Raw genomic sequence first — 12362 nt, 5'->3', positions numbered from 1 at the left:
ATATACATTTATATTTATGTACTTGGTTGCAATTACTTAATCAAAATATCTAATATAACTGAATAAAAAATTACAACACTGAAATTTTGTTTTCACTAATATTTCTATTTCAAAGCACTGAAAGCCACATTTTATGTTACATTCTTTACATTGGAAGAAATCTTAAGCAAAAAGAAAAGAAAATATACTGTTTGCATGATTATTTAATCGTAATGCTTAATAATTTAAAAACACTTTTAACAGTAGATAGATAGATAGATAGATAGATAGATAGATAGATAGATAGATAGATAGATAGATAGATAGATAGATAGATAGATAGATAGATACTTTATTAATCCCAAGGGGAAATTCACATTATCCAGCAGCAGTATAGCGATCACATAAAAGAAAGTGGTAGATCAGTAATAAAATACATCTCTTCGTGTCTGTGTGGGTTTACTCCAGGTGGTTTGGCTTCCTCCCACTGTCCAAAGACATGCAGGTTATTGGCCTTAGTGTGTGTGTGTTCACCCTGCAATGGACTGGCATACTGTCCAGAGTTTGTTCCTGCTTTGTGCCCTATGCTAACTGGGATAGGCTCCAGCATTCCATGCGACCCTAATCTGGATTCATCAGGTTAGACAATGATAAACTGTGTAATCCTGTTCTTACAGTTGTTGCTGAGTAAGAAAATAGTCTTTCTGTAATAGTTTATTCCTTTATTTACTTGGAGGAAAAATGTATTTACTTAGCAAAGACAGGTTCACATCCTGGGTTCTACCTACATGGAGAGTGCTTTGAGTAGTGAGAAAAGAGCTATATAAATATAAAGAATTATTTTTATTATTTATGAAAATTAACTCACAAACAATGGGTACATGATAGACAAATACCATACAAGCATTAATGTCAGTATGTCAATTTGTATTGGCAAATCCATAAATCAGCTGTTTTGTCAACAATACAGTTATTCTACTCGTTGAAGATGGCTACAAAAGAATGACTTAGACTATGTTGACAATCTTTCCAATACAGCAGCTCTGTCCAATAAATGCATTCAGTCAGAGCAGGATTTTGATCTACAGGCATACTACCCATGCCATTCAGAATCTCTGGCTCTGTCAGAGATTTTAATATCTCAGTGTTCTGGTGATCTCTGCTGGATATTTTTCTGATTCCAAAGTTGAGCCTGGATATCTTATTCAGAATACAACTGCATTCACATTTAGTTAGAAGGGAAGTTCAGCTTGATATCTGCTTTCCATGTTTGCACTACAGCAACAGTCTTCCTTCTTGCTTAATGTTCATTTATAAGTTCTTAGCCATGCATTTCCTTTAAGTATTAATTCTGTATAGTATGATTTTTTAACCAAGATGAATATTTACGTTGAGAAAGAAAATGATGCTGTGGCGTACAGCCGGGGTCCGTGACCAGCTGGGATGCCCCTTCATTGTATATTCAGTGGGAGCAGCTCTGGATGATGCAATACCTCCCCCTGGACGCTAGCTGGCCGTCCCCCTGGCTTGGAGTGGTGCCTTGGTTTCCCGCAGGACTCCATGGGAATTGGAGTTGTGTGCAGCCCTGTTGGGACCCACAGGTGCCACCAGGGGGTGCTGCAGTTGGGATTCCTGAGCCCGTGTGGGCAGCATATTTACCACACCCGGAAGTGCAGCCGGATGTCTGCAATCAAGCACCTGGAGAACTTCCGGGTGCCCAATAAAAGGAGCCAGCAACCACCACTCAGTTGCCAGAGTCAGGTGGAAGCTGGACGAAGCTAGGAGGAGGAGTGGTGGTAAAGAAGAAGAAAGTGTGTGGTTGTTTGGTGATGCTTTGGGGACTATGTTGTGGCTGGGGGACACGGGGAAGACGTGCCCTCCAGCTGAAGAAAAGGAAATAGTTTATTTATTTTACACGTGCCTCCGTATCCATCTGTGTCAGGTCAGGTGTCTATACAGCGCCTTTGTTACAATGCGTATTTACTGTATGGGATAACTATGGACTAATTAGGTCAATATAATGTAGGTTTGCATTGTCACTATTTGTTATAACTTGCAATTTCAATTGCTTTTTGTTCATTTTGCTTTTTGAACAAATTGAAATTTAAAGTTTATGACTATTCACTTTATTATAGTTGTGGTTTATATAGCCTACAGTCTGTTGGTGTCCTGATATGTAATCATTTTTATGCAGAATGCCTTGCAATTTTATGAAATTCAATATCTATGCATGTAAATCATTCTGCAGGAAAAAAAAAACATAAAACTGTGCCTCAGTGAAATTTCCAGTAATGTTTGTCAAGCTGTATGCCCTTGAGTTTGCTGTTTCACAGCAGATGCTTTTTTCTGGCAACCCTCCCAAACAACTTGTGGTTATGTAGGCAATGTCAGATCGCAGTTCTGGAGACTTTCTGACCCCAAGACCCAATTAACATCTCCAGCTGTGATCCTTGGAGATTATTTGGTCACTTGAACTGTCCTCCTTACTGTGCATGGGGTCAATCCTCCATCCTCTTCCAGGCCAATTCTTAACATCTAGAGTTGCTTTAAACTTACTAATTACTGAGCGGATAATGGAAATGAGCATTTTTTTCAACCATTTAGCTAATCTATTATTGTTATTTCCTGATTTTGTGCAATTCAACAACTTTTGTCACATATCATTACTGTGTTTCCAGGTCTTTCCCAATGTGATGAATGACTAAAGAAATGTGTCTTTTGTGTCAGCTCTTATTTATACTCCAGTGAAAAAGGAAGTTATGGTTGACCATTTAAGTTTTCCTACTCACTCAGATCAATTTATTAAAAATAAAATTTGAATGAGAGCCAATAATTGTGGCACACATATGTTTGAGAAAAATGTTTGTTTTATGATGAAACATTCTCTTTCCTTTTATTTATTGGTAACACTTAAGTTTAGGTACTGCAAAAATGCATCTATTACTCATCCATTACTCAATTACTTTTATGTAACAAGATCTTAACAAAGGCTTCTTTTGTTCTTTTATTACACTTACAAAACACAAGTAGATATGTTACTCGTCTCTGTGCAGTGTGGCATATTGGCATCATGGTAAAATTCTTATATAAAAGATTTATAGGTCTTATATTAAATATGTAATATCAAAAGAAATGTGTGTCTCAGTTAAGCCACCTAAGGGCACACCAAAGAGAAGTTTTATTACTAGGCAGAAATGAATAAACACTTTACTGATGCTTTGTAAGTGTTAAGAAGACCCAAAGAAGTGCATATTAAGGTCTTGTTACATAATAGTAAATGCGCTTTTGCAGTAAGTAACTACCTAATTGTAGTTAAGTGCCTAAGTGTTACCTAATTATTTTACTTCAATTAAAGGTTACAGTTTTGTTAATACTTTGAATGAAAGATTAATAAGATAAACAACAAGAATTTTTACAGTCTATTTTTATTTGTTTTAACAAGGATGCCAGTATTAGTTGAGGGTGTCAGTTCATACACCCTCCACCAAACTTAGTAACGTACAAAGAAGAACTATAAATGTCTTTGCATCTAGTAAGACAAAAATATAACTGTGACTGACTGACTGAGGAGGATTGTGTAGCAGCAGCTAGCACTGAGCTGATGTAATCTGCACTGCCTGTTCTTTCAATACCCACAAGAGTTTCCTCAATTCATTGATCAACATGGCACCATGAAGATTAGCTACTCTATACTGCCCTGATTTGAGTTTGTGACTGTGTTTCTGTGGACCCAATAACAGACTACCATTGACACTGAAAGTATAGGCTCTGCCACAGTAAAAAATGGTAGTGTTGACACACTGTGTTAACTGTTTTTAACACTAACTGTGCAAAATTAATACCCGAAAGAGTAAAATGCCCCCCAGTGCTGATGTTCAAAGCTGGAGTTAAATTGTGGAGTCAAGTTCAATATTAAACCCTGCTCATTTATATATGATGGGCGTTGAGTGGATATCCACCATTTCTTTCTGTACGATTTTTGATTCGTTAACTGTTATTGGAAATATTAAAGTGAGTAATCTGTGTCTGTCATGATTGATTGTTTGATTTGAATGTAACAACTTTAACAAGAGAGATTCTTTTTTTTTTAGTCATAACAAATGATAAGCTTTTCGCACTATCACAAACCTCAAGAGTACTTTATATAAAGCTAACACCTTGCTATCAATACGTATCACTCCATAATGTATGTGAATTATATGTAAATACCCAGCTGCCTAATGCATAACAATACAAAATACATTTGTACTGTGTACACTCCAGGGAGTTAAAGTAGCGTCAAAATAATTTTTATTTAACATTCAGGGAGTCGTCACTGTTATATAGATGTTTTGTTTTGTAAAATGTTTTTTTTACATTGTTTGGTGTAGTGGAACAAAAGAGACACTTGAAAATGTAATACTTTGCAAAGTGAATTTTTAACACTCTGCAGGACAGGACCAAATGTTACCATTTAACACTTGAAGAGTTAATATAACACTGACAAATTTACTGTATTTCTGAACCGATTTAGCTGATCACTACATGTAGGAAAGAAATGTGACTTGGGAAAATGTTCAATTCTTTTCTTGCAGGTGTGTCTGATACAAATATGAAGACAGGTTCTTGCCAGAAAATAGACTTGAATTGTGCATTGCATTAATGGTGGTTGAAGTAGCTCCCCACTCACTATATAAAGCACTTTGAGTAGGGAGAAAAGTGCTATAAAAATTCAAAGAATTATTGTTATTAATTACTCTCATTGTAAAACAATAGCAAAACAGTTAAAGCAGTTGAAAAAGACGCCCATATAAACGTGGCTTTTACATATATGTGATTTCAGAGCAAGGTCTACAGGATCAGGCATGTAAAACTCCAAATGAAATATTACACTGCATGACTCAGCAGCTTAGTGGCTTCTCTGTTACTTCTAACAGATACAAATGTCAAGCAACTGATAGGACAAGATAAGAGAATAAAGAGACAGAGTTAAGCTGAAAGTTCATAGTCAATAAGAAAAAGAGAATGAATGTGTTACCACTAAAGTGAAATGAATTAAATGGCTTGTGGTCATCTTAGAGATACACCGTTACAGCTTTAAGTAAACATTATCTTTAATATTCAGTGCATTGCATATGAAATTATGTAGGTAAATTAAAAAATAATAGAAATGGAGCAGATAAAGTCAGGATTTCAAAAACCCTGTTACAGGTTTGGCCAAGAGTAAAGGAGCACTTGAGAAAACAAACCACATAAAAATGACAATAACAGCCTTCAGCCTTCAAATGCCACATTTTCAGCCACATAGTCAGATTCAACAGGACAACAATTGCTGCATTATGTCAAAGGCAAATCTTTGAATGTGTCTGTACACACCATATATGTCTGAGTTTTGGACATATACAAGACATTCTATTCCAGGAGTGTCCAACTTCGACCCTGAAGGGCTACAGTGGCTGTAGATTTTCATTCTAATCCTTTTCATAATTGGTGACCTGTTTCAGCTGCTGATTAACATCTTTTGCCTTAATGTTTTCTAGACTTGCTACTACAGTATTTAAGACTCTGACCCCTTGTTTCTTTTTCCCTTGATTAGCAGCCAAACAATAATTATACACAAAATGAGCTAACACGACGTGACCTGCTAACCTGTGTCCATCATACAATATCTGAAAACCAGTAATGGCACACTGCATGATAACATTAATACATTTTTCAGTTAAGCTGGCACTTCAGTCTTCAATCTGCCTCAAGAATGATTTAAGATATAAAGAGGTAGGGGAAGTGACTGTAAACGTGGTAGGGATGAGAACGGCGCCCGTACACATGCGCCACATGGCCGCCCTGCTGGCCACTCTCGAGGGTTGCTTCTACCCTAAAACAAAATATAAATAAAAAGAGGAATCACCTTGGAGGTCAATCATCACCCCAAAAGCGGATAGTAGACATCACGTAGTATATGTGTACAAAATTTCAGGTCAATAGGTCAAACGGTTTGCGAGCTACAGGTGATTTAAAATCCTGGACAGACAAACGGACATTCACGGTAGCATATTATACGGTATATAGAGACAAAAAGAGGTGAAGGTCACAGTAATGTTAATTTGTTCAGGTTCAAAAAACATTTTGACAATGCTTTTAGAAAACAAGAAAATCAATAGTTTTCTAAATGTCTGGTGTGGCAGAATGAAAGTACCAACAAGAAATGGAATTATATAATGGATTAAATAACAACATCAAGAATTAGATTCTAATTAAGAAAATAGTTGGAATGGAATTAAGTTGGAATTTGAGGCCCCGGCTTAGCTGGTTATCCGTTCACTCACTTCACATCTCATTTTTGTTTGAGAATAAAAGGCAATTCAGAGGATGGTGGCTTAAAATATAAGGGAATTAAAATGAAGGGAAATTAAGTCAATTAACAGCAGAAATTGGTCACTGATTAAGAAAGTGGCAGGAAAAGGAGCCACTGCTGCTCTACTTGATTGGAGTTGGACGCTTCTTTCCTATGCAATCAGAACTAAGCTCACTGCCAGGTTACAAGGGTGCTAGGATGACCACTCTGTCTGTCAGGAAGTCAGTAAAAACTCTGTTAAGTAATATAATTCCTTTATGTAATACAAAAATACTTGTTAGCAGCCCCTAGGCACTCAATAAGGTTTATAAAATAATTGAAACCCCATACCACTGTGTACTAAGTACTTCAAGAGCCAATTCATTGTTGCTTTAACAATGAAACATGAAACTATCATGAAACCTCGAATGACCATCCACCTTCAAAAATTGCTTTTTAGTTTAGAATAAAAATTAAGAACAAAATGAAGCGAGTATAACACAGTTACATAGTTACAGTAGTACCCATATTTGGGTAATGTTCCAAAAATACCTGCAACTGCAAGATGACACGGAGATGCTGAACAGCGTCCTAGTAGCTGGTGCAGATGCATCCTGGCTTCAATGTTCTGAACTCAGTTCAAGTCAGTATAGAGTTTTGACTTTTTAATGTGTCCATGCAGGTTTTCTCTGCATAGGTTAATCCCTCTCATATTCCAGAAATGTGCAGATTAGGTTAATCGGCAGCTGTAAATGGGATCATATGAGTGACATTTACTAGGCCAGGATTTCAGCTCCAGGACTCTAAAACTATGAGGAAGCTGTGTCACCACACCACTCCTTTACACTTACAGAACAGTATAATCATTAGATAAGTATATTCGTCAGCAAAGGTGCACACAAGCCTACAGAAGATGGTTATGTTTTACCCCACTGACTTTCAGCTTGTGGTCTTAGGTCAGATTTAAGTGTCTTTGAAATAAGAGCTCTACATCTACATTTTACTAACAACAGATAAATGATATAAAATATTTTTCTCATAAATTACAATATTGGAATGTTTATTCTTTAATAATACAGTATCATAAGTAGGGAACTGCCATAGCAGAAATAGATGGTAGCCACTCTTTAGTTAATCTAGTAAAATAATGGATTCTACCAAACATTAGAAAGATGGCAGCATATTCATTCTATAAGCTGAAAATGTCTTTTTCCAATTTAGCTCAGGTACAGCCATTTGCTAAAGGGATATATCATTTCCATTCCTTATCAGTTGTGCAAATAATGGCAATCAGACACATAGTAATAATGATATGTTTTATGTACAGAGCGGCCTTTCCATGCTCAAAAGGGAAGGGTTTCAGTTTCAGCAGAAGTGGCTGTGAATTAAAAACATTATCAGTCAATTAGTCTTTTATCTTTTAAAAAGTACAGTTGATTGCATGCATTATCACAAGTCTCTGTGGTATAAGTACAAAAGCATTGTTAAAGGAATAGAATGAAAATCAAATATTGAGCAATATTTTAATCGTGCTGCCACATAGCAGAATCTGTAACAAATGTTTCGCAAGTTGAAAGAGTGAAGAGATTTCTCTCGTTACTCCTTTTGCTCCTCAGTATCTGACATTCCTCTAGTTTTAGTGTTATCTGCAAATTTCACAAGTTTACTGACTATACTGGGTGGTAGTGAAGAATTACCAGGCAGTTGGGAAACTACAGCAGATGTAGTAAGGGTGACAGCAAAAAGGGTGCTTGGCATGACATCTGGGCAGAGGAAGGAGGAAAAGGAAACCTGGTGGTGGAATGAGGAAATACAGGAGAGTATACAAGGGAAGAGGGTGGCAAAGAAGTGGGATAGTAAGAGAGATGCAGAAAGTAGACAAGAGTACAAGGAGATAAGGCGCAAGGTGAAGAGATAGGTGGCTAAGGCTAAAGATAAGGCGTATGATGAGTTGTATAAGAGGCTGGACACTAAGGAGGTTAAAACTTCAATTCCAGAGGGTGGGACTAAGTTTCATGACTAGGGGCTTGGTGATCATCTTTGATGGTATAACAATGTTAAATTCTGACCTGCAGTCTATAAACAGTACTTTGGCTGGATGATATGAAGTGTGAAGCATTGGTGCATTAGCTGTAATGGTGGTCCAGACTGTTAGGAAAATTATATTTAATGTGTTCCTCAATCAGATTTTCCAAGTATTTAATCACACCAGGAGGAAGTGCCCCCAGTCTGCAGTCATTGAGACAGTCTACATTTGTTGCCAGTCTGACGTAAGCAGGGAGTATGCACACTACCTGTCAAACGTTTTAGAACACCTTAGTTTTTCCAGTTTTTTTCTTCAAATTCAATCAGCTGAAATAAAAAGAATGACCTAAAATGGTGAAAAGGTAAGCAATAAACTGCCAGAGGTTTAAATCGAAAGTTTAGGTTAGCAAAAACTGAAAAAATGGCAATTTCAGAATATTACAAACTGACCTTCTTCAGGGAACTACTAATATTTTACAACCTACATAAGTTCTGCAGCAATTAAAATAAATTAAGCCTTGCAAGTTCAATTAAACAGTTTACACAGGTGTCCCAACTTATGTCGATTACTTGAAAATGCTCTGCCTGTTTTAAAGCAGAGTGGAAACAGACTGTGTTACTATACCCTCTGAAGTACTACTTGGACATTAGTACACTGGCATAGAACAAATAAACAGTGGCAAATAAAAACTTTGATGAATCAAAAAACTTTGTACACTTAATGATTCCTTGACTTATTTTTTGTTTGCCATTGTAAAGTATGGCTTAATTTACTTTAATTTCTGCAGAACATCTGTGTGTTGTTAACCTATTAGATGCTAACTGAAGAAGGTTCATTTATAATATTTTGAATTTTACTTAATTTTCAGGTTTTGCTAATCTAAACTTTAAATTTAAGCCCCAGAAAGTTTACTACTTACATCTTTTCACCATTTAGCTCATTCATTGCATTTCAGCTGATTACATTTGAAGAAAAACTAGAAAACCTGAGTCTGTTCTGAACCTTTTTACGAGTAGTGTATTCTCTCAGTGAGGCAACAAAAACGCCTGTAAATGTACCAGCTAATCAGTTGCTACAAATTTTTTAAATATATTTAGAAATTCCATTAAGACCAGACCCCTTTTGAACTTTAACTCATTTAAAATTCCTCCTGGTGTCATTCCAGTAGGCCAGAGAATGATCAGCAATGCTGTTTTGTAGGCATTTGCATGCAAGAAATGGTTCTAAGTTCATCTGGCAGAGTAAATATAGATGCTATTGGAACTGACTTTTTGTTTGTAACCTGTAAGCATCTTTAAAATATATCATTTTATGTATATTATGAGTGCTGCTATACTCAGTTTTCACCGTATCCTTGTATTCACATTTAGCAACTTTAGTTTCTTTCCTGAGCTTATACCTGTATTTATTGTATTTTTCCATATAGCTGACCTTTAATGTGTTGCTGCGAGTCTTCAATAAGTTACAGATGTCACTTTTGATTAAGACTTTTTTATTAGGAAATATCATAGATAAGATGTGGGAACAGTCATCATAGGCTTCATGGAAATAGCTTTTTACAGTGTAGTGCTATCATAAACAGACATATTTAAAAACACAATAGGAGAGAAATTTGCCTAATATAAATATTAATATAATGCACTGAAATCAACTCTAATTTAACAAAAAATTACTGCCTATAAAATATCCCTAAAATGATTTGTCATTTTGCTGTGATGTTTCACTGAATACATTTTAAATTCTAGAAATGTTATTTTACTCTGTAAAACTAAAAAGAAAACTAAGTGAGACGAATCAGTGTTATAAAGTTGTAAAAGTTAATCAAAGTGTTGTAAAATTAAGACTAATTATAAAATTGTATTTTCTCCACAACTCAGGTGATATTGGTGACTGGAAAAATTGTTTGACTGAAGAACAAAGCAAGGCTATAGATGACAAATTTGAGAAGCACCTTTTAGGAACAAAGATTGGAGACCTTCTGAAATATGATGAATATTGTAAATGAATATACAAATGGGAAATCCTCTGTGTTGATCATATTATATTTTACTTACAGTACTCTGTTTTTAAACTATAATGTTATAATGATTTTTAAATAATACCATTCAATATAAGCTGCAGTGTTTGTTATTATTTATGACCTTTACATGTTTACTGCATAATTATATTAAGAAAAAGTGTTACTCTGGCACACAGATGCCTATAAACATTGTAAGTCTTCAGGAAGTAGAATTCATATATTCAGTTTCTGAAACTACTTTTTGCCTTATATGGATGCAACAACCAGAGTCTACAACTGAAGCATCAGCTACAATGGAGGAGCCAAAGGCACACACAATCACACAGGATGAGTTTAGATTTACCACTCTGTCTAATCTGCATGTGTTTGAATTGCACAGAATCTCAAAGGATCTATTATATGCAATTGAAACTTCTGCACTAGGTTTTCTCCTATACATCTGGATGCCCTCACACAACTAAAGTTTATATGCTTTAGGTTAATTTCTGTTTCTAAATTAGAACCGGTGCAAATGTGGGATTGTGGCACTCAGAGGTGCCTAGGTGCCTAGATAGATATAGATACATACATACATACATACACAGATACATAGATACAACTTTATTTGTCCCCAGGGGGAAACATGTTTTTTACAGAAACTATTTAAATAAATGCATAAAGAGGTAGATAGTTACTGTAAGTAATTAAATAAACATACACAAAAATTTTGGTCTGAACACACACCGTAATGGCAATAAAGCAAGAAAATTCAAAAGAAAGAAGTTCTTACTTGGCTGTCACAGTGTCACAGTCCCAGTGAGGCATTATGCAGATGTATTGCTGTTAGTATAAAGGAGCCCCAGTAGCGTTTCTTGACACACTTCTGCTGAATAATTTGTTGGCTGAAAGTACTTAGTGTGTCAGAGAGTGCTCTAGAATACAAAGTTATTATTCGTGTGTGCTTAGTTATTTCTTATTTACCGTAGCATTAACATTTTTTAGAAAGTAAAAAATATCATTTGTTCAGTATATCAGAAAAATGTAAAGCAAAATTTTCAGAAAATAAACACCACAATCACTGGGGTTAGTACCCAGCCTTGAAAGCATCTGCTGCAAAATATGGAAGAGGGGGTGCAGGTAGAAGCCACTTATCTGGAATGACTTCAGAGATGCCTCTCTACTGTTAAAGTCCAATAGTCTGGTTGCTTTGCTGCAGGCGAGTCCCTTGAGAATGCTAACTTGAGAGTGTCTTACAGAGTTGGGGAAAGTGAGGCAGATGGTGTTGCTTCCGACTCCAAGTGAGGTCTGAGGTGAAGCAGCAGCATGTCTAAGCAGAGAAGAAGGCAGGTGAGTGTATGTGTGGCAGCATGGAAGGAGTTCGTATTAGCCATGCATGGTAGCAGCATTGTAAGGTGGCCAAGGAAGGAGATGGCAGGAGGCATGAGTTTCCGAAACAACACCCAACAACTTGGGAACTAAATAATTCAATTCTGTAAATGGAAAACAGACTTTTAAGAAATAAGGAATTTCCAGAACAGCATAAATATTAACCAAAAGGGTGAATAGTTCTATAAACCTAGAACTTCATCTTAAACACTAATTCAATAACTAGGAGCATAGCCCCCAAAAACAGAAGATATTAGAACCCCAAAGTATGGAACACTGCAATTAAGCAAGAGACTAGCTAAAAACATTTTCACTTTCCAGGTCCTTACCTACTCTTCCAGTAAAATGTCAGTACTAGACATTAGGAGTGCCTGGTACAGAACTAGAGCAAGGGGCTTTGACACCATTAAGACCTCAATATAACTGACTTCAATTATTATAACTGGTACAACCCAAGATGAGATTGTAGCTGTATTATAACAAAGCTAGGATTATTCAAGCAGCTATCCATGGTTTGTTTTCAAACGGAGCCAAGTGTTGGAAACAGCAGGACAAAATTAGAATGCCCAACAACAGGACAAAACTAATTTACAGTTGAAAATAAATCAATTTACTGCTCATCCTATTTCTTGTATTTATACGGTATATTTAGACAATAT

General features: G+C 36.0%; 1 protein-coding gene across 1 annotated transcript in view; it reads left to right on the top strand.

Annotated features, from left to right (window-relative positions):
• LOC120526862 (sulfotransferase 6B1-like) overlaps positions 1–10408 on the top strand; it is a 60619-nt gene extending 50211 nt beyond the window's left edge. The window contains exon 7 of the mRNA XM_039749980.1: positions 10196–10408. Within this exon, the coding sequence (XP_039605914.1) occupies positions 10196–10323 (128 nt within the window). The 3' untranslated portion in view covers positions 10324–10408. The remainder of the gene's footprint in view (positions 1–10195) is intronic.
• Positions 10409–12362: the final 1954 nt, after the last annotated feature.

The sequence above is a fragment of the Polypterus senegalus genome, chromosome 3 (assembly GCF_016835505.1).
Source record: "Polypterus senegalus isolate Bchr_013 chromosome 3, ASM1683550v1, whole genome shotgun sequence".
NCBI classification, from domain to species: Eukaryota; Metazoa; Chordata; class Cladistia; order Polypteriformes; family Polypteridae; genus Polypterus; species Polypterus senegalus.
This window is presented reverse-complemented; position numbering and strand designations above follow the sequence as displayed.